The following is a 21,129-nucleotide window of genomic DNA, read 5'->3' on the forward strand; positions in this document are numbered from 1 at the left end:
AACTAGAAAGGATAAAATGGAGCATGTCAAATAGATCATGTGATTAGGAATTTTTCTAAAGACTTAAAATGATAGTACCTCGTAATTTTAACTTCATTGGAAGATATGAGAGTACTTTCTTATTGTATTTGATTTGTTAGCTGTGGCACCAGATTCTTATCAATATTTGCCACTATATCTGAAGGGTCCATTGCTTAGAGCAATAGTAAAGGGTTCGGGCTGCCAGGAAAAATGCCCGGGTTTGAGTCTTGATGGAGGCTACTGTGCACAAAAGATGCCAAATGTTGGGACTGACTCCAAACTCAGCCCTTCCAGGCAAGGATTCAAAACACGGAATTGGGGATCGAATCAGTCCCTGCCGATTCCGATCCAAATCAGATGGAATTGGACCCAAGAACCTAGAATCAGCCCTTATTTCTGAAAACTCAGCAATTATAGGCTTCTTGGCAAGAATCAACCGATTGAATCATTTGGAATTGGGATCAATCGTGGCCAATGCGACTGATCCGATTCTGATTTTTGAAACGGTGCTCCCATGGCTATACATAGATAGGACCACCACTGGGTAACTGCCCTTTATATCTGAAGGGGATAAGAGTAAAACTAAAATTATTTAAAAAAAAAAATTGGGCAGAGAAATCTTGTGTTAAAAGGAAGGGGCTCCTCGTCTTCTCCTTACCAATCAGTATCTATTATTATTGTAAAATATGAAAATCCTGTTTGTATCAAAGGAGTTGTCAACAACTCATGCCAGTTTGAAAGGAAAACCTGACAATTAGTTTTGAGTCAACTTTGTACTTCTCTCTTTTGAGATCACCATAGTCCAAATTATGGAAGTATTATTCTGGTAAATACCTGTGTGTATATATTTGTATAGAATCTATCCAAGTCTCTGGTTATCTCTTTGAAAAATAAAAATTCAAGTCTCAATGCCTGCTTTTGTGGTATAAAATGACTTCCGTAGTTATTAAGGTAATGGCCCCGGTGACAAGGGGACCCTTGATGCTCAAGGAGATCAATAGCTTTGAGTGTGAAGGCATTCAGATCATTCCTAGAGATGACAACATGGTGGTATGCCTCACCATGCATTTTAAGCTCACTTGGAATTGGCATAAAATGTTGCAATGATGACGTTGCCCTTGGGCACCTTGACAATTGTGGATACTTTTGGGGTCTTGATGAGTTCATTTCATGTTTATGAGGGAGCTCCGCTGTACTTGATCAACATGGTGGTATGCCTCACCATGCATTTTAAGCTTTTGCTACCACTTCCTGTCATGTAATTTTGATGTGATCAAATCATGATAACTTTGAGCCGTTAAACCTATTTCTTGATAAAATCTATCAAGCGCTACAACTGTATCATATAATAAGATTTTTTTTTCACCTTTTTTTTTTTTTTTTCTTTGTTGTTGATAATGATTGCTGGATAAAATTTATGCAGCCCTACCACTATTTCCATGTTAAGATGACAACACCTTTAGCTTTTCTTTGCCACAATTAAAATCATTAGCATCAGCAATTCTCATGTCACATTACATAATATGTGGGGCAAGCCGAAGGGGGGAAGCAACTACGAAGCCCCGTGGAGCTTGTGTAACAATATGCAAAGCTAACATCCAGCAATCCCAAGGGAAAAATGAAGAAGAGAAGAAGAGAAGAGAAGGAGAGAACTGAGAATGCTGGTTCACAGAATTGTAACCAGCAGTCTCCCTTACCTTTCTTATTTATAACTGAGCTTATTACAAGTTAAATAGCAGACTTAATAATATTCTAATCTACCTTAACTAGGAAATAAACAGAAGAGGAAACAAACTAAGAATAAAATCATAGTACTAATAAGAAACGTAAATAGTGTGAGAGTCAAGACACCACAAAGATGCCATTGACTCACACATGTACCCTTTGTACCGTGGGTACCCTTTGCACCCCCACGGTACGAAGGGTCCATTTGACCTTTAACACTCCCCCTCAAGCTGGAGCATACAGATCACCCATGCCCAGCTTGGAACATCCTTTTCCGAAGGCAAGGGCTTGGTAAACTTATCACCAAGTTGGTCAACGGAAGCAACGAATAGAGTGACAATCAACTTATTCATGACAACATTATGCACAAAATGACAATCCACTTCATTGTGCTTAGTGCGCTAATGAAAAACAATATTACTTGCAATATAGATGGCTGCCTGATTATCACAGAACATCTTCATAGGTTGAGTGGCCGGAAAGCCCAATTAATGAAGTAATGACTTTAACCACATCAATTCAACTGCAATATTAGCCATAGCTCGATATTCAGCTTCTGCACTGGACCTAGCAACCGTAGATTGTTTTTTACTTGGCCAAGTAACAAGATTACCACCCACAAATGTGCAATATCTGGTGGTTGATCTCCTGTCGCCATCAACACTATCCCAATCTGCATCAGAGAAACCAATCAAATCAACACTCTGATGGAGACGATAAACGAGCCCCTTCCTTAGAGCTCCTTTCAAAAACTTCAAGATACGACAGACTGCCTCCCAATGTATCTTCTTAGGAGATTGCATGTATTGACTAACCACTCCAACGGCAAATGATATGCCCGGTCTAGTGACAGTGAGGTAAATAAGTTTTCCCACTAATCTTCTATACCGGTATTTGTCTTGAAGTCTTCACCATTAGTAGCTCCAAAATTTTGATGAGGGTCCATTGAAGTGTCAACCGGTTTGGAGGCCAACATTCCCGTATCAAATAGAAGATCTCCTTTGGGATAAGCTAATCCCTTTCTTACTCTGAAGAACTTTAATGCCAAGAAAATACTAGAGGGATCCCAAGTCCTTCATTTGGAATGCCAATGAAGATAAGATTTAACTTCAGTAATACCAGCATCATCATTGCCGGATATAATGATATTATCCACATAAACAACAAGAACAACAATCTTGGACTTTTGGTGCCTAACAAACACCAAGTGATCAAAGTAGCATTGTGAGAACCCACAACGAAGGACAATAGAACTAAGTTTGTCAAACCACGCCCATGGACCATAGTGATTGCTTCATCCCATAGATGGCCTTGTGAAGGTTACATACTCTACCAGAATTCTCCCCCTGAGTGACATACCCTGGAGGGTGCTTCATATAAACTTCTTCTTGAAGGTCACCATATAGAAAAGCATTTTTGATATCCATCTGATAGAGTGGCCAATCGAGATTGACAGCAAGAGAAATAAGAACCCGAACGGAGTTCAACCATGCCACCGGAGACAGTGTTTCGAAGTAGTCAACATCATAGGTCTGAGTATATCCTTTGGCTACCAATCATGCTTTAAGGCGCTCAATAGAACTATCAGGATTATATTTATTAGTGTACACCCATCGACAAGCACAAGATCCTTACTAGGAGGTAAATCCACAAGAGTCCATGTCTGACGGGATAATAGTGCATCCATTTCCATGTCCATAGCTACTTTCCACCTAGGTTGAGACAAGGCCTCATAATGAGATTTAGGAATTGAGTTAGTAGACAAAGAAAAAGCAAGATTGCGAAAAGAAGATGGAAGATGAGAAATAGACATAACTTTTAGTAGGATAGGCCGCTAATGATTTCTGAGTACAAGAACGCATACCTTTCCGAAGGGCAATGGGTTGGTCAGAGGGACCTAGAGTATCAGGATCAGGCTGGTCGGTGGGCAGAGCAGGACTGGTTGTGGAGGATGGTGGCACAATCTTCCGATGCCGTTGATACACTTATAGGGGAAGAGTAGGCTCATCGGCAAGAGATATGGGAACCGGAATAGGTGGTTCAGTAGGAGTTGCAGGAAAAGTTAAAGATGGAATAGAAGGAGAATAATAAGTAGTACTTTCAAAGACAGTAACATCAGCACTGACAAATTTTCGATGAGAAATTTGGTCATAACACTTATACCATTTTTGGGTTTGAGAATAACCAAGAAATAAACATTTAACAGCCCGAGGAGATAATTTATCAACTTGGGTTCTAAAATATGGACAAAACACACACATCCAAAAATTTGAGGAGGAAGACTAAACAAAGATGTATGGAGATATAAAACAGAAAACGGGGTATGATTTTCTAAAACAGGCAAGGGCATACGATTGATAAGGTAACGGGCAATAAGAACTGCATCACGCAAAAAATGTTTAGGTACATGCATGTGAATCATAATGGATCGGGAAACTTCCAACATGTGTCTATTTTTCCAATTTGCAAACCATTTTGTTGAGGAGTATATGAGCAACTAGTTTGATGGATCATGCCATTAGATAAACAAAACTCAGAGATTTCATCCTGAGTATATTCAAGTGCATTGTCAGACCGAAAGTTTTTAATTAAAGCATCAAACTGAGTTTTTATTTCTTGATAAAAGTTTTTTAACACAGAGAGAAATTGTGACTGATCTTTTAACAAGTAGACCCAAGTCAAAAGAGAATAGTCATCAACAAAACTAACAAAGTAAGAAAAACCTAATCTATTACTAGCTCGACAGGGTCGCCAAATATCTGAATGAACTAAAGAAATAAAGCCAAACTACGAGTCACACTACGAGCAGGAAACGTGGAGCGATGATGCTTCCCAAGTTCTCAAGCCTCACACTGAATACGAGAAAGAGAGCGACAACTGGGGACCATCAGCTGAAGCTTAGAAAAGGAGGGATGCCCAAGAGGGAAGTGCCAATGAAGAGAAGAACCACTAATAGTTGTAGCAGGAGTAGTAGTTGGACCAGTGCCATCCAAATAATAGAAACCAGCCCGCTCAAGCCCTCCACTAATCGTCCTCCTAGTCTGAAGGTTCTGAAAAACACAAAAGGGGAAAAATGTTATGGAACAACTGAGAGACTTAGTAAGTTGACTGACAGATAAAAGACTTAAGGGCAATTTGGGAACATAGAGAACAAAGGACAAATTCATAGATGAGGTAGGAGAGACCACACCATGACCTGTCACTTGAGTAGAGGAACCATCAGCAAGAATAACAGGCGAAGAATTAGAAATATTAGAATTGGAAGAAAACAAGTCGGACTTACCCGTCATATGGCTGGAAGTACCGAAATCAATAATCCAAGGCGTGGAAGTAGAGGTAAGAAGGGCAGAGTTACCTGTGTGGGCTAAAGTAGCAGTGGAAGTGGAGGTTGATGCAGACTCAAGCTGTTGGAGACGTATGAGTAGTTGATGAAAATCATCATGAGACATAGTACCAGTGGAAGAAGCTCCTGGTGCAGATGCAAGTGTGGTGTCTCCAGAAGTACCACACTCAGAATCAATAGTGATAGTATTAGCTAACTCATTAACCCACTCTGGCCGGCCATGTTTTGCCCAACATGTTTCCACAAAATAATTTGGCTTACCACAATAGTTGCATTGCCGAGAGGACTTGTCAACTGGTTGTCCTGCTATACCACAACCATAAGAACCATGACCATGGCCTTTTGCAGAACCACGACCAGCAACAAAGGAAAAGTTGTCTTTAGTAGAAGAGTCAACCTTAGATGGAGACACCAAACGATGAAGATGGGAGAAGACCTCATTGAGAGAGGGCACCTTCTCGCCAGTAAGAAATTGACCTTTAATAGACTGATAAGTAGGATTAAGTCCAGCCAAGAATTTGGAGACGTGGAACTCAGAACATTGTTGCTTTGACTGATCCAGATTAGTGGTACAAGGTTGATGTATCTGGAGTTCTTCAACTATGCCTTTATACTCACTAAAATACTCATTAAGAGTTTTGTCACCCTGCTTGAAGTTGAACATATTTTCGTACAATTCATGAGTATGAGCAGTATTTTCCTCCTGTGAGAAACTCTCATGTAAATCCTCCCAAACCCCGTTGGCAAGAGTGTGAAACATGACATTGGAAGCAATAGAAGGTTCAACACTGTTCCACAACCATATTTTAACAACAGAGTTCTCACACATCCAATAACATAAGCAGATTTAGTAGTAGGATCCTTAGGATCAATTTTGGGAGGGTTATCAGTAATTTATTGAAGTTTTCCATTAGCATGAATATAGGCATGTACAGCCTGGGCCCAGAGAAGATGGTTGGAAATCCCGGAAACCTTGATAGTAGTTACCTGGATTTGACATGATCGATGGGGGCTTTTGGTTCAGCCATAGGGGCATTAGAAACTCAACCAACTAAGTGAGATTGAGAGAGCAACAAATAGGAACCTCAAAAAGGGCAACAAACACTTGGCTACAGCAGATATAAGGGCTGGCAGCAGAAAAACAGAAAAACAGGGTACTGGCAGCAGCAAAAGTAGGGAAATTTAAGGTTAAAAAAAAGTTCAGGAAAAGGTCCCAAATTAGGATCGAAGGAAGCACCTGAGGAGGGGATTAAAACCCCAAAGTCTGAGCCTGATTAGAGAACCAGGGTAGAAGATATGGTTCCAACTTTGAGGGTGAAAAAATCCCCAAAAACAGAGTAGCCGCAGGTATGAATGAGGGTCCCAGAAGTACTTGATCAAGCCACCAAAAGGAGGTGAAACACGGGTCAAGTGTCCCTTTACACCAGAAGAAACAACCTCCAAAAGCTTGGATCCATCAGCAGGTAGAGTAGTAATTAGCAGTAGCTTCAATACTTGCACAATTATCTCCAGAAATTGAGCAGCAGTCATGAACAAGGAAAAAAAAAATAGACCTCTAGATCAGAGGGACTCCATAATACTCAAGGTAGTAATGAAGAAGAGGAATACTAAGTGATTAGGCAGCACAGGTTGCTGCAACCAGAAAAGGGTCAATCATTTGATGAAGGACCAAAGCACTAGAGTTACAAGAAGAGATCACTAGGTTTAATTTGGCTCTGATACCAAGTAACAATATGCAAAGCTAACACCCAGCAATCCCAAGAAAAAAAGGAAGAAGAAAAGAAGAAGAAGAGAGAAGGAGAGAACCGAGACTGCTGGTTCACAGATCGTCACCAGCAGTCTCCTTTACCTTTCTTATTTAGTTATTTATAACTGAGCTTATTACAAGTCAAATAGGAAACTTAGTAATATTGTAATCTACCTTAAATAGGAAATAAACAAAAGAGGAAACAAACTTAGAATAAAACCCTGGAGCTAATAGGAAACATAAATAGTGTGAGTCAAGGCACCAAAGAGATGCCATCGACTCACTCATGGACCCTTGTTACCGTGACCTCATTTAACAGCTTGAATGGGAGTCGACAAGTCGCTTTGCTTACAGAATAGAATGCAAGCAAGGATGGTCGTAGATCAACATAATGAGAGGAACCAAAATTCATAGCAAAAGAAGTACGACTCCAACGGTTACTTAAAACAAAGGGGCCCGTGATGCTCCTTGGCATCCAATAGTACTTTTGAGTATTGTGACTTGAAATTTCATTTGCCAAAAAAATTGAATTTTGTTGACTATTGAAAAACGATCCTAGTTTAGAAATTACCTCAAGAAAAAGGGCATACCCAATGCACGAGGCTCGGGGTCATAATGTATGCAGTCTTACCCTCACTTCGGGGAGAGGCTGTTTCCTGAGTTTAGACAATACCTCGCATTTCGTTGATGAGTAAACTTTGTGTTTTTATTTTTTTATTTTTTATTGCAGCATTCCAAGTCAGGAGAGTAATGCTATGGTAGGGAAAATTTCCTCTATCTTCATATGTTGGTTTAATTGAAACTATAAAATTTCTCTTCATCTGAAGTCCAGCTAGTCTGGTACTAGAATGATACTTTGGTGTCTTGTTGAGTCCATTCAGGTTTATAGGAAACTCATCTGTTCTTGATTAACATTGCAATGGTAACTTATCCTAAAGTTTTATATCAACAAATAACCAATTGCAATTGAAGCTTTAGATGCCACTTCTTATTGTGAAATTTCATGGATGCCATCAAATCATGTTAACTTTGAATCTTTGAGATCTAATATGGACAAAATTTCTGGGCTTAATATATATATTTTTTTAAATATAAAAAATAAATTGTAGGCCTCATATTGTATTATTTAGCTCTTCAAATCTTGTGTAAAAGTTCCCCATGTGTTTTAAATGGTAGTCAAGTATTAACAGACCCAGCCAATCGTGTAGACTCTGTAGCTTAGCTCTAGTTGTGATTGTTGACTGAAGTCTTTTGATTCACTGAATGTTCAATCTCACAAATATTCTTTTCCCTATCCCTGTTTATTTAACATATTGATCTTGGTCAAGCTGAACCTGTTAAGACTTTGAGACCATTAAGCTATATCAGGTCCGAGTGAGAAACAAAGCTTGGGTGAAGCCTGAAATATAGAATTACTGATAAATGTCCTCAAGTATTTATTGGGAATGCTTGAATAATTGTTTTATCATTCTGTTGCTTTAATTATCTAAGAAATGAGCTGTATTTTCAAGCTTACAGTTGCTTCCCTATGGCAGAACTTTGTCTAATGCGCCTTTGTGCATCATTTTTTACTCTCAGATACCAAAACCTACAGAAACACCAAGAAAGTGAAGACAATGAAGCAGGTTTTGTCTCCACCAACGTTGCTGCAAAATATGTCATCCTGGAGGAGATGGAAGATCAAGTTGATGATGCATGACTTCTACTGTGATCAGCTTGGATTTTTGAACTTATGTGAGTCTTGCTGGATGCTTACTTGAATGAACATCATGAATTGCGAAAACTGAATTTTGAAACCTTGTCCTTAGATTAATTTTTTTTCCTTATAACCTTGCACCTTGCTCCTTGCTCCTTGCTGTCCATGCTGGTCATCTAGCCTTAATATAGTGACATCTGGCTGCATATGTTTGTGTCTCCTCTGGTAAATCCTAAATCCTTGAGTGATGTCCTCATCAATTCTCCCAGGGTGGGAAGAATTCACCTCCGGTGAAAAGTCTGATATTTCACTAGAAAATCTGGATTAAGGTATCGAAGTTTGTCCCCGGTGATCTATATGCAATCTAGATTAGAATCTTATCGGGACCAGCACTTGTTGCAGGCAACTTCTTCCATGTACTCCTTGGAAATGGCTCTAATACCAAATTGATGCAGGGTTTGGGGAATCTAATACAAGTTTTCCTTTGCTGTCCCGCTGCCTCCTTTCTGTTAATTGATGAATCCCCATTGTGTTTGAAGCTATAGTTTAAGATAAAAAGTGGGGAAATGGGGACTGGTAGAAAAGGAATAGGGGAGGAGGAAGAGGGTGGTAGCATAACAGGGAAGAGTTACAAAAAAGAGAGGGGCTTTGCTTCATACCATCTTTGATTCGCTCCAAGGTTTGCAGGAATACTCATACTGGAAAGAATAGGAGAAATCTCCAAGTTTAACATCATCTTCCTTGTTTTCCATTTCAAAATACAACCTTTTTAAAACCCAAAATAAAAACAAAGAGAAACAACTCCCTAATAACTACTTTTCCAGCAATAACTCCCTAATAACTCCCTTACAACATTTGTACATAATACTTTTGATGTTAAATAAAATAAAATACAACAAGATAAAGCAAGTTACACATAATGCTAGTTATCTAGCCATAATGTAGTGACATGTGGTTAGTCCTAAATCCTTGAGTGATTTGTCATCATAGACCCTAAGGTCCTGTTAAATAATATTCTCGGATTATGATTCTGTTTTAGTTATTATGTTATTTTGTTACTCTTAAGCAAGGATTAAAGTATTGCTATCAATCACCGTATAGGGTGGCTAAATTTAAGATATGTATCAGAGGGTATCATAGCGTATCAGAGATACTCTAAGATATGCTAGAGATTAAAGATTAAAGTATCAGTATCAGTTGCTGTTACGGTCGGCTAAATTTAAGATACGTATCACCATATCGGAGGGTATCGTATCTTATCGGAGATACTTTAAACCATGACTCTTAAGTCTTAAGTAGGGAGGGGTGTTTTGGGTATTAGTTGGTATAAGTACTTTAACTTGGTGTAAGTTGTTTTGGTTAGTATAAATACATTCTCTAGCCCACGGTTTGTGTATTCTGTTTACATACTAACCGTGGGTAAGTTCTCTCTCTCTCTCTCTCCTCTTCTTCCTGTTGCTACTGGTTGTAATGGACTGATATTGTGACATGGTATCAGAGCATTAAAGATCCAGTAGTTATTACAGTTCTCCTATTTTGAGAGTTCCCCTTGGTATTCTCTTTTGGTCAGTATATATATATATATATATTTCTGAAACCCTAGTTGATAATACTATGAAGAACTAGGCTTTCCAACTGCTGTGATGTGTCATCTACATCCCAACTGATGGCTACAATTGAAGTCTGTGATACTCTGTTTTTCTGAAAATATTTGGCAGTCTTGCATGGTGCAATTACTTTCTATCTGGCCAACTGAGCAGTCTCTTATTTCGGGGTTTTAAATTTCCAATCTACAAGGGTTCTTAGACCACAATATGACCCTGATCCAAGCTATTGTTACAGATTAATTTCTCCTCATAATCTGACTGTCGGTATCCTGTTTTTTGGTTGTTTTCTGGCAGCATTGATTCTGCCCTCTGGATTTCTCCTGCCCTTCTAAGGTTTTATTCCTCACCATTTGAAGGCCCTTCGACCACATTATTGGGTCATTCTGACCCCTTTTTGTTTCTGGTATTACAAATCACCCAAATCTGGGTTTCAAGGCTGTTTTCTCTTACCGCAAGCTGGTTCTATCTGGTTTATTACTGCTGAGTTGATCTACAGGATGCGAGTTGTTTCCTTCTAAGGATATATACATTGTAGTTCTGTTATGTGTTCTTGGACAGTATCTGGTTCATCTCTGTGCTGTTATTTTGATCTCAGGGGTACCATTGGGCAGTCAAATTACCTTCTCTGGGCATAGGCCATGGAAGTCTATATCACAGCCAAACAGAAGATGGATTATTTGACTAAGACTCTACCTGATCCCACTATTGCTGATTACAAAGATTGGAAATCTGAGAATGCTACTTTACTCTGTTGGCTATGGAATAGTATGGAGCTCTTAGTGGTTGCCAATGTCATGTTTCATAAGACTAGAAAAGGTGTCTGAGAGGAACTCAAAGAGATTTTTTCTCAAGACAAAAATTTGTCCAGGATCTATGACTTGTATGAGAAATTCTTCTCCTTCAAACAGGATGGCATATCTGTTGGTGACTATGACAGTACTCTTAAAGGCATGTGGGAGGAACTCAATGTCTATCAGCCTCTCTCCACAGACATTTATGTTCTCGAATCTCAATGTGCCGAGTTTCTTGTTGCTAAGTTCCTGTCTGAATTGGGTTCTGATCTTCAACCTGTTAAGAGTCAACCATTCGCTGGTGAGAATATCCCCTCTATCAATAATGCCTATTGGAGAATTCAGTGGATTGTGTCCACCTCTGAGCCAAACCTGATTTCACTACCACTTCTAAGGACACTTCTGCCTTCGTTGTTAATGGTGGAGGTTGTGGTCATGGTAATGGTGCTCCTGGTAGAGGTTGTGGAACAAGGGGAGGTCATAGACGTGGCATGGGTGATCATGGTACTCCACCCTCTGATCCAGTTGTTCGTTGGTGTACTCATTGTGGTCTTCCTAATCACAATGTTGACAAATATTGGATGAAGCATGGCAAGCCCTAGCGGGAACAACAACAATTTGCTAATGCTATTGTTTATAATGGGAATACTGATGTGGTGCTCCCAAATGACACTACTTAGACTCCTACACCTGGAGGTGGTGTCTCATTCCATGTTGATATGAGCAATCACCTCCTCAAACGAGTTCTGCAACTTGAGACATGCTCTTCCACCTCCATGGCTACATTAGCTCGTTTATGTATTACCAACATGTCTCACTTCCTCATTCCTCACTCCCTGGGTCGTTTCTCAGGCGCTTCCTCACATATGACTAATAAGCCCACTTTGTTCTCAGCAGTCTGATTCTTCATCACAAGTTATCCTTGCCGATGAATCCTTTACTAATGTTACTGGTCATGGTGTGGTTCCTTTGTCTTCTATGCTTTCATTATCTACTGTACTTCATGTTCCCAAGTTACCTTTTAGTCTCTTATCTGTTAGTTAATTTACTAAAATTATTAACTGCACTATTATATTTTGTCCTTCTCATTGCGTTTTTCATGATCTCAAGACAAAGATGACGATTGGTGGCGGGCATCGGCTCATGAGAGGGATGGCCTATTGTACTTTGATCTTGCCTCCTCATCTACAATGGTGTCTGCTACCTCTACTAGCGTTTCTCCTTTACATTGGTACTACCGGTTGGGGAACTTTTCTCTTACCAAGCTACAACATATGATTCCTGGTTGCAAGTCTATTTCCCATATTGAGTGTGAAGCTTGATAGCTTGGCAAGCATCACTGTTCTATTTTTTCATCTCGTAGAGAGTCTAGAAGTTGGTCTTTATTTGATTTAGTTCAGATATTAGGGGGCCATATAGGATCAAAAGTCGGTCTGATTTTTCTTACTTTGTTTTATTTATTGATGATCATTCTAATGACTTGGTTGTACCTTTTGAAAGATGGTTCTGAAATGGTTTGTCTTAATTTTATAATGAAATAAAAGTTTAGTTTGGTGTTTGTTTGAAAGTTTTGGGTACCGATAATGCTCTTCAAGCTTACTCAACATGGGATTTCCTCTTTTTGTTCTGACCATGGCTTGATTCACCAAACCAGTTGTTCTTACACACCCCAACAAAATGGTGTGGTTGAGCTTAAAAACTGACATTTGTTAAACATTACTAGGTCTTTAATGTTCTATATGAATGTCCTTAAAATTTATTGTTGGGTGGTGCTATGTTGACCGCCTGTTTTTTCATTAACCAGATGTTGTCCTCTATCCTTCATAATAAAACTCCATTTGCTGTTTTTTTCCCCTAACAACCCCTTGTTTATTTTATTTCCTCGCATCTTTGGCTGTCAATGTTTTGTGCATATTCTTCGTCCTGGCCACGATAAACTGTCTCCTCCGTCCACAAAGTGTGTCTTTCTCGGTTACTCCTGAACCCAAAAGGGCTACCCGTGCTTTGATCCTCTTACTCAACAATTTGTTAGTGCTGATATATATATATATATATATATTTTTTTTTTTTTTGAATACACCCTATTTTGGTGCCTTTGTTTTTTATTTGGGTCCTATCTCGCCTACTACCCCACCAATTCCTTGGCTCATTACTCTTGAGGTTTCGGACCACAAGCCTACAAGGTTGCCCTTACAGATATACAATTGTCATCCTAAGAAATCAGTGACTCTCCCCGCCATTCCTTAGCCTCCTCCATCCGACTCTTTGCCTGGAGATTCTCCCTCTAATGCTGATCTCCCAATTTCACTTCGGAAAGGTACCCATTCGGCCATTCCTATACTAAGAACTCTTTAGTTATCTATCTGATTGCAAATTATGTTTCCATTTCTCATCTTCTTTCTTCTCTTCTTCAATTTCCTTTATCCCTTACATCCCACTCCATTCCTTCCAGTTACAAAGATGCTATGCTAACCCTGAGTGGAATACTGCAGTGGATGTGGAAATGGATGGCTTGCTATCTCATAAGACTTCGTCAATGGTAGACCTACTTCCGGTAAGGACCTTGTATGATGTCGTTGGGTGTATACTATTAAGTATAACCTTGATGGTTCAGTTGAGTGATTGAAGACTCTTTTTGTTGCTAAGGTTACTCAGACCTATGGAATTTACTACTTTGAGACATTCTCCCCCATTGCTTGGTTAACTTCTGTGTGCATCCTGATATCTGTGGCTGTAAATCTTGATTGGCCCCTTTATCAATTAGACATCAAGAATTATATTTTGTATGGTGACTTGTAAGAGGAGTTTTATATGGAGCAACGTCCTAGGTATGTTGCTCACGGGGAGGATACTACCAAAGTTTGTAGGCTGCACAAAGTCATTTATGGGCTGAACAATCCCCACATGCATGGTTTGGTACTTTGGTGAATTTAGCAAAGTTGTTGTTGCATATGGTTTTTCTCACTGTTACCTAGATCACTCGGTTTTTGTTTGTCGTCATGACTCTAAAGTTATTATACTAATCGTTTATGTTGATGACATCATTGTTTCTAGCAACAATTTGTCTAGGATTGCATAGGTCAACAGTTACTTACAACAACACTTTCAGATGGAAGACTTGGGTGCTTTCTACTATTTCCTTGGTATTGAGGTCATCAAAGTAAGAATGGACTCAGTTTGTCTCAACGGAACTTTGTTCTTGATCTTCTGAGTGAGACAAGAATGTTAAGCTATAAGCCTGTAGATATTCTTATGGACGCTCATATCAAACTTGGAGCATCTAATGACAAAGAGTTTGAAGATAAACATCAACATCAAGGACTTGTCGGTAAACTTATATATCTTACCGTTACCTAGCCTGACATCTCCTATGTTGTTGGTGCCATTAGTCAGTTCATACAAACACCTAAGTAAGTTTATTGGAAGGTAGCTTGTTGTATATTGAGATACCTTATGGGTGCACCAGGGAAAGGCCTTTTTTATCGTCGTCATGGTCACATTGGTATTGTTTGTTATTTCAATGTTGATTGGACTGGTGCTGATGGGGACCAATGTTCTACTACAGGCTATTGCACCTTTTTTGGGAGTAATCTTGTTACATGGAGGAGTAAGAAAAAAATTGTTGTGGCTCGTTCAAGTGTTAAATCTGAGTATCGAGCTATGGCTGACCCTGCAGCCTGAGTTGATGTGGCTTGGGTCCTTTGTTCAAATGCTTGGTTATTCAGTCAACAAGCCAATGATGATGTTTTGTGGTAACCAAGAAGCCATTTACATTGCTAATAATCCAGTTTTTCATGAGAGGATGAAGCATATTGAAGTAGATTTCCATTTTGTTTGAGATGTTGTGATGAAGAAGTTGATCTCCACTCCATTTGTCAACTCTCATAATCAACTTAGGATTTGTTTACCAAAGCCTTGTTTTGGAATGTTTTTCTACAAGGATATTCCAAGCTGGACATGGATAATGTCTATGCTCCAGCTTGAGAGGGAGTGTTAAATAGTAGTCTCGATTTATGTTTCTGTTTTAGTTATTTTGTTATTTTGTTAGTTTTAAGTAGTAAGGGGTGTTTAGGGTATTGGGTGGTACAAGTACTTTTAAGTCGGTGTTAGTTGTTTTGGTTAATATAAGTCCATTCTCTAGCCCACGCTTTGTGTATTCTGTTCACAAAACAAACCGTGGGAAAGTTCTCTACTCTTCTCTTCTTCTTCCTTGGTGCTACTGTTTGTCTTTAATGGACTGATATTGTCGCAGTTCCCTTCTCACATGTCAATTTTCCACCCAAATAGAGTTGGCCACATGGCAAATAAAGATTTTAAAAGGCCTGAGGATGCACACTAATGCATGGACAGAGTATGCGTGCCAATACAAGGATGCATGCAAATACAGGGGAGAGTGTTTGAATGGACTAGGCTCTGAAATATGATGCATGGCTAATCTAAACCTTGTCCTCTCCATCCGATTTACACATCATGCTTCAACGTGGCACACTGAGATGGACCACTTTGAAAACCCTTCATCTCTGGGCGGTGCGAAGGTCATTTTTCTTTCTTGAATATTTCTATAAGAGAATAAAGGCTGGAATGAATTATGCAACTTCTATCAGTCACCTTGTAATTGCATGTACAGAACTATTTGCTTAAACTCAACCCAACTAACACTTACTAACTAATGGGGTCAGCAACACAATTACTCTTCTTCCATTCTGCCTTGTTTAAGTCTATTGCAACTAGATAGATAACTTGATTCTACAAAGCAATAGAAACCTGTTTAAAGGCACAAAGGCTTATGAACCTTTCATCAACCACAAATTACTTAAAATTCATTAGAGAACAACTAATACTGAATAAACACTCAATGAAAAAATGGAAGGAGGTAAGGAATTAATTCTAATGTTAGTCTAATGAAGAAAATGGCATTAAAGCATAAGTAGATTAATAAATATTATTCATTTTAAAGGAGGACATAGGAGCATGAAAAACAGAAGAAGACTATGAGCTTTCAAACCAATACACTGAATGTTGCATGTTGTTTCTGTAGATTCATTTCTGATATTTTTCCTTCTTATAAGAAAGACGGAGAATACAAAAAGGGATGCCCATCCTGGGAGTCCTAACAGTCTAGTCTGATAGAAAGGAGAGCTGAAGATTTCAAACTATGTCAGTTCTAGAACCTTCTATAATGTGTTTGGAAATGAAAGTTACATGATTGCTCTCGGGCATGTGCCTATCTGGAAAATGCATGCAGTCAGATGCTTGATTGGCTTTGGGAGCTACACAAAGAACCAGCAAGAACTCAGTTCACATTCTCGAAGGCATGATATCTTGTTGTCTTGAAAAGTCCCCTTGGTGCACCATTGTTAAAACAAATACTAAACCTATCACTGTTTGAATGCTGTTTCTATTGACAGCTAAACATAGAATGTATAGTATATTAGGAAAAAAATGAGTACTAATTTAACTACTAGATGCTGCTTTTAGTTGCTGAAACATCAGATGATGATGTAAGGGGGGGGGGGTTCTGTACAAAAATATAATAAGCAAATGATCTTCTCTATTGCTCACATGAGTTGATTCAACTCTCTAGTAATGGTCTTGGTGAAATAAATGCCATTATATATATATATATATACTTCTGACAAGGGAAAGGAAGGCATAGTGATGTAGATTTGTACACTTAAAACCCATTTTACTCTGCTTCTCGCTTGCTTATGAATTTCCATATCCGCATAGTGTGTGCAGTGGATCAATGTTCAAGTTGAAGCTCTTCACCGAAGATGAGTTAAAGTTGGGAATAAACAAATGGTACTTGGGTTTCCTTATGGATGATGGTTGCTTAACTGATGTTCTCGTGAAGAAACTTGAGTGAGAAGTAATCTGTTGGCCAACCTCAGAAATGCAACTTCTACATATCTTGACCAGGTCATTAGCTTTACCAATATGATTTAATGGTTCCTCGATGAGCCCATAAGTGGAAAGTTTGCATGGATAGAAAGTATAAGCAAATCAGCCCTTCGCTTTGGAAGATTTTGACCAGAAGACATGCATTTGCTATTGGAAATTCTCTCAAAAAACTTTGCAGTTTTTGAAACGTTAATGTATGTGAGTGTACCCATTAAAAATGTATGTGAGTGTAACTAGAACTGCCAGAAAAAGGAGAAAAAAACAGAGGAATTCAATTGATTCTTATTCTTGTGGTTTTTATCTATGGATAAATCTGTTCATAGCCAAGCTAATTACAACAGATTTTGTAACCTCTTTTTTCTAACCTTACCTCCCTCGTTTGAGCAATTTGGAATTAGAGACAGAATGAGATTTCACTTTTGGCTTGGTTCAGTTGATTCATGGGGCTTAGTTTGTGGATAAATAGCTCAACTTGAGCCACAACCACAAAAAAATAGCTGGCTTTACTGGAACCAAAATCTCATCATCTTCTTCTACCTTTGGGTTTCTGCAACAATAGAAATGGATGTAATGAATGCTATAAACAGTATGTGAATCTTTGTAAACACAATGTTCAATACCGAGCTTTCCTTCGTACTTGAAAGAAGAAAAAGTGGAGAAATTATGAAGATACAACAGAACATAGAAGGATAAAACAAGGGCTTCGACGAGACAAGGAACTCAAGGCTCCGTTTGGTTGCAAGGGAAGTGAAAATTTTTACAAACCTGAAAAGCAAACTTTTGTAATCATTACCCAACATGATTTTTTGTTATCAATACAGAAAAATATGAAACAGAATGGAGAAAAATTTTGGGAATAAATTATCTCCATTTTGAACTTCCTAGCAACCCAGCTTAAACTCGGTTGGGGAGAACCTAATTTAATTTGAATTTACCACATCTGCATTATTAGTATAGGATTAGCTTCTACTATCTAACTACTTGGAGTATTATGTTGATTCCTTCCCTGTCTGCCCTGTTTATTTTTCAAAACTTAACTTCATCAGATGTCATGTTTTAGCTGTCAATAATCCAATCTGGCTTTGAGAGGACATGGTCAATAGTTTAGTTACTAGCCGGATTTTTTGCTCCTCCTTTATTGCTTTAATGAGTTACTGCATCATTGATCATTTTTCTCTGGAAATCTAGAATTCCATTTTTACCTTTATATTAATCAAAAGTTTATTACTAGTGATAAATGTTGTTTTTGTCATATTAGCCTCAGACTTAAAAGCTTGAACCTTCCCTTTGATGGCTGCCAATGTTTCAGAAATTGTAATAGGTGGAGTCTATTTGTTAGTTGCTTAGAAGAAATGGGAAAGTTGCTCCAATTCAGCTCTAATGGCTTTAACAAGGCAGTGTTAGTTGGTACTCAAACTTTGTAGACATCTTCATGTCATTTTCTTCTGTCCATATGCTGGTTTTGACTCCAATTTGAAATTGTCAGTCTCTAAAATATTGCTTGGAATTTGAAACAACCTCTTATATGATGGCCATATGAGTTGACTATTTCAAATCACTTTCAGAGTATTTTTTGCTTTTAAGCAATAACTATTAGATTGCACTGAATTGGATATATAAGAAGAGAGGACTAGTACTCCATAATGGTTATTTGGTGAATTATCTATGTGGGTATGGAATTTGTCATATGGGGTTGGTACCTAGAACTTCTTAATGGACATCTGACCCTCATCATTCTTACTGGTGTGGTAAGTTTTAGCTTGAATGGGATTCGCCACATGGTAGGAAAAATAATTCCAGGAAATAGCATAGAACCTAATATTTTGGGGGAAAAATTATAGACCATCAAGTTGAGTAAATTTTACAAAGATAGAATTCATTTTTATTTTATTTTTGTTTAAGAAAATGTGCAATTGAGAGTCTAAAATTTGGGTAATTTCAATTAGTTGTGAGATTGTTATGCTTCCGAATGGGAAAAAGACAAGTCAACTCAATTCAGCTTTATTCTAAATAAATGAGGTCGGCTATATGGATCCTATTTCTCCAATAAATTCTAATGAAAGTCATATAATATTAAGCTACCTATGATTGTTTTAGGTCTACCTCTACCTATTTTAGTTTCTTTGATTGCAATAATTCACTTCTCTGAACATTCAAAGGCCTTCGTTCCACATGTCCATGTCATCTCAGACAAGTTTCTCGCAACTTATCATGAATAGTTCGCCTCTCACAACTTATTATATGAGTAGGGGCACACAAGGTTTGTTCTAATTTATACATTCTTTATTCTTTTTAGTTTTACCACTCATCTATCGCATCGCAATATTCTTATTTCTGCCACATTTTAAGTTTGTTTAAATGTTTTTTTATCGCTACCCAACATTCAGTTCCATATGTCATTACCAGGCATATAACCATTCTATAAAATTTTCCTTGAGAGTTTCAAAGGTACATGTCAATCACACAACACTTGGAAAGCACCCCTTCATTTCTTCCACCCTATTATAATTCTTTGCATAATATCATTCTCTATTTCTCCTTTGTTACTCATGAGTGAATAAAACTATTTTCAATTAATTATATGATCATTATACTACCGAATGGGAAAAGTAAAGAAATTTTTCTAAACTAGTTAATTATATGGGAAAAGATCTCTGCCAGTGTACTGCAGCCTGCTCCTACTCACAAGACCAAGCAAAATAACCCCTGCAGTCCCTAAAATGAAAAATCTGTTGATACTCCTACACGCTATTATTCTTAACCCCACACTTGTGCAAGGGCCACACAGCTTGGTAACAATATTAATGGTTCTTTCTCTTCTTACTTTTTTTTTTTTTTTTTTAATTTGATCCGGCCTTTTTCAACCTCTTCTTCAGGTGTAGTATCTGAATACGAGCCTTGTTCAACTCTGCCCACAGACCCGTAAGCCCTTGAGGCAAGGCGAAAAGGAAGAGATGCTCTAGCTTTCTTTGGTCTTGAACTCGCTCCCCGCTCGAGAATGAATCTTAGAAATTCTTCGATGACATGTCCCTTTGAGTGCACTATTCCTTAGCTGTGCCTGTTTGGTACCGAGCTCTAACCCTAATTATATTTATTTTTATGGGGTTCATCAATTTAGAGCAATAACTGATGTGAGTCATGTGACCATGCCAACTTTAATAGCTCTATTATGTATTAATATAATATTCTCCTCATAATTAACTAAACACTCTTTTTGATGAAATTGACAAAATATTTATTTTATGTGTCTTTCTATCTATATAACGGGTTTAGGTGGAAAGCACATCATGGTAATACACTATTAACAACCTCCCTTTTTGTCATAAAAAATAAGAGAGATTCTTTGAGCAATCGGTATTAAGGAGCCCATCAATGAGTTGCAAAAAAATGATGCCAGCCATGAGGGCAGCGAGATCATCAATTCGTATGAAGAGGTGAGAGATAGACACAAAGATGCTAAAATATTCTACCCCAGTAGTTCAGATAACCTTTTTGCACATCTTTATTCCCTCATACCCCCATCCCCTTCACTGGTTTAAATACTTTTTCCTTGGACAGAAATAAGTGAGCTTTTTGTGCCATATTTGTAAAATCCCTATAGTGAGTCCTAATGATACCATTGTAAGATGCCGACTGAGTGATCAAATATGGGATATTGTTCTAAGAATCAGGATCGGATCGACCGAGGATCGGATCGACTGAGGATCGGTTGATTCAAATCAAAATCAGCTGAGATCAATCCTGATTTGAATCGGTCGAACCATATTGAGTTTTTAAGATAAAAAAACACTTTTGGTTGATTCTGGACGATTTCTGAAGGATCTAAACCGATTCCATTCCAATTCAGATTGGTATGGGCCGAGACCAAACCAAATTTGGATTCCCATTTTTTAAAACTGTGATAAGAGATGTTGATGATACAAGTCAAATTAACTTAGGGGAACCAGATCCTCCCGTGCCGTGTTCAGCTGCGCACATCAGATGGCTGGGAACTTCTTGAGTGTGGGTTCCTTTGTCTCAGCTGTCAGATGTGCGGTGGGTACCCAGCTATGCTTAATCTAACTGATCCCTTGGAAGAATAGAGCTGACATCTCCTTAAGTTCGATGAATCTTCACTTAAGTGAAGTGGGACTCTCAATTCACGTACGTTGATATGTTGACATTTGTTAAATCATTAACCATAACTACTCATTATCCTATTTTCAAATATTCTGAAGATTAATTTAAAAGAAAAAATCGATCTCAATAAAAATGGAAGGTAATTACTTTGATTCCGTTTTGTAATTTCTTTCTTCTTA

General features: G+C 38.2%; 1 protein-coding gene across 6 annotated transcripts in view; it reads left to right on the forward strand.

The window, feature by feature from the left end:
* Positions 1-20,074, forward strand: part of LOC122059259 (probable sugar phosphate/phosphate translocator At1g06470) — a 43,330-nt gene extending 23,256 nt beyond the window's left edge. The window contains exons 11-12 of one of the 6 annotated variants that reach the window (XM_042621954.1): positions 8,415-8,570; positions 19,708-20,074. In XM_042621954.1, coding sequence (XP_042477888.1) covers positions 8,415-8,535 — 121 coding nt within the window. In that variant the 3' untranslated portion in view covers positions 8,536-8,570; positions 19,708-20,074. The other 5 variants (XM_042621952.1, XM_042621950.1, XM_042621949.1 and 2 more) reach the window with 5 other exon arrangements.
* Positions 20,075-21,129: the final 1,055 nt, after the last annotated feature.

This window comes from Macadamia integrifolia, chromosome 13 (genome assembly GCF_013358625.1).
Source record: "Macadamia integrifolia cultivar HAES 741 chromosome 13, SCU_Mint_v3, whole genome shotgun sequence".
NCBI lineage: Eukaryota > Viridiplantae > Streptophyta > Magnoliopsida > Proteales > Proteaceae > Macadamia > Macadamia integrifolia.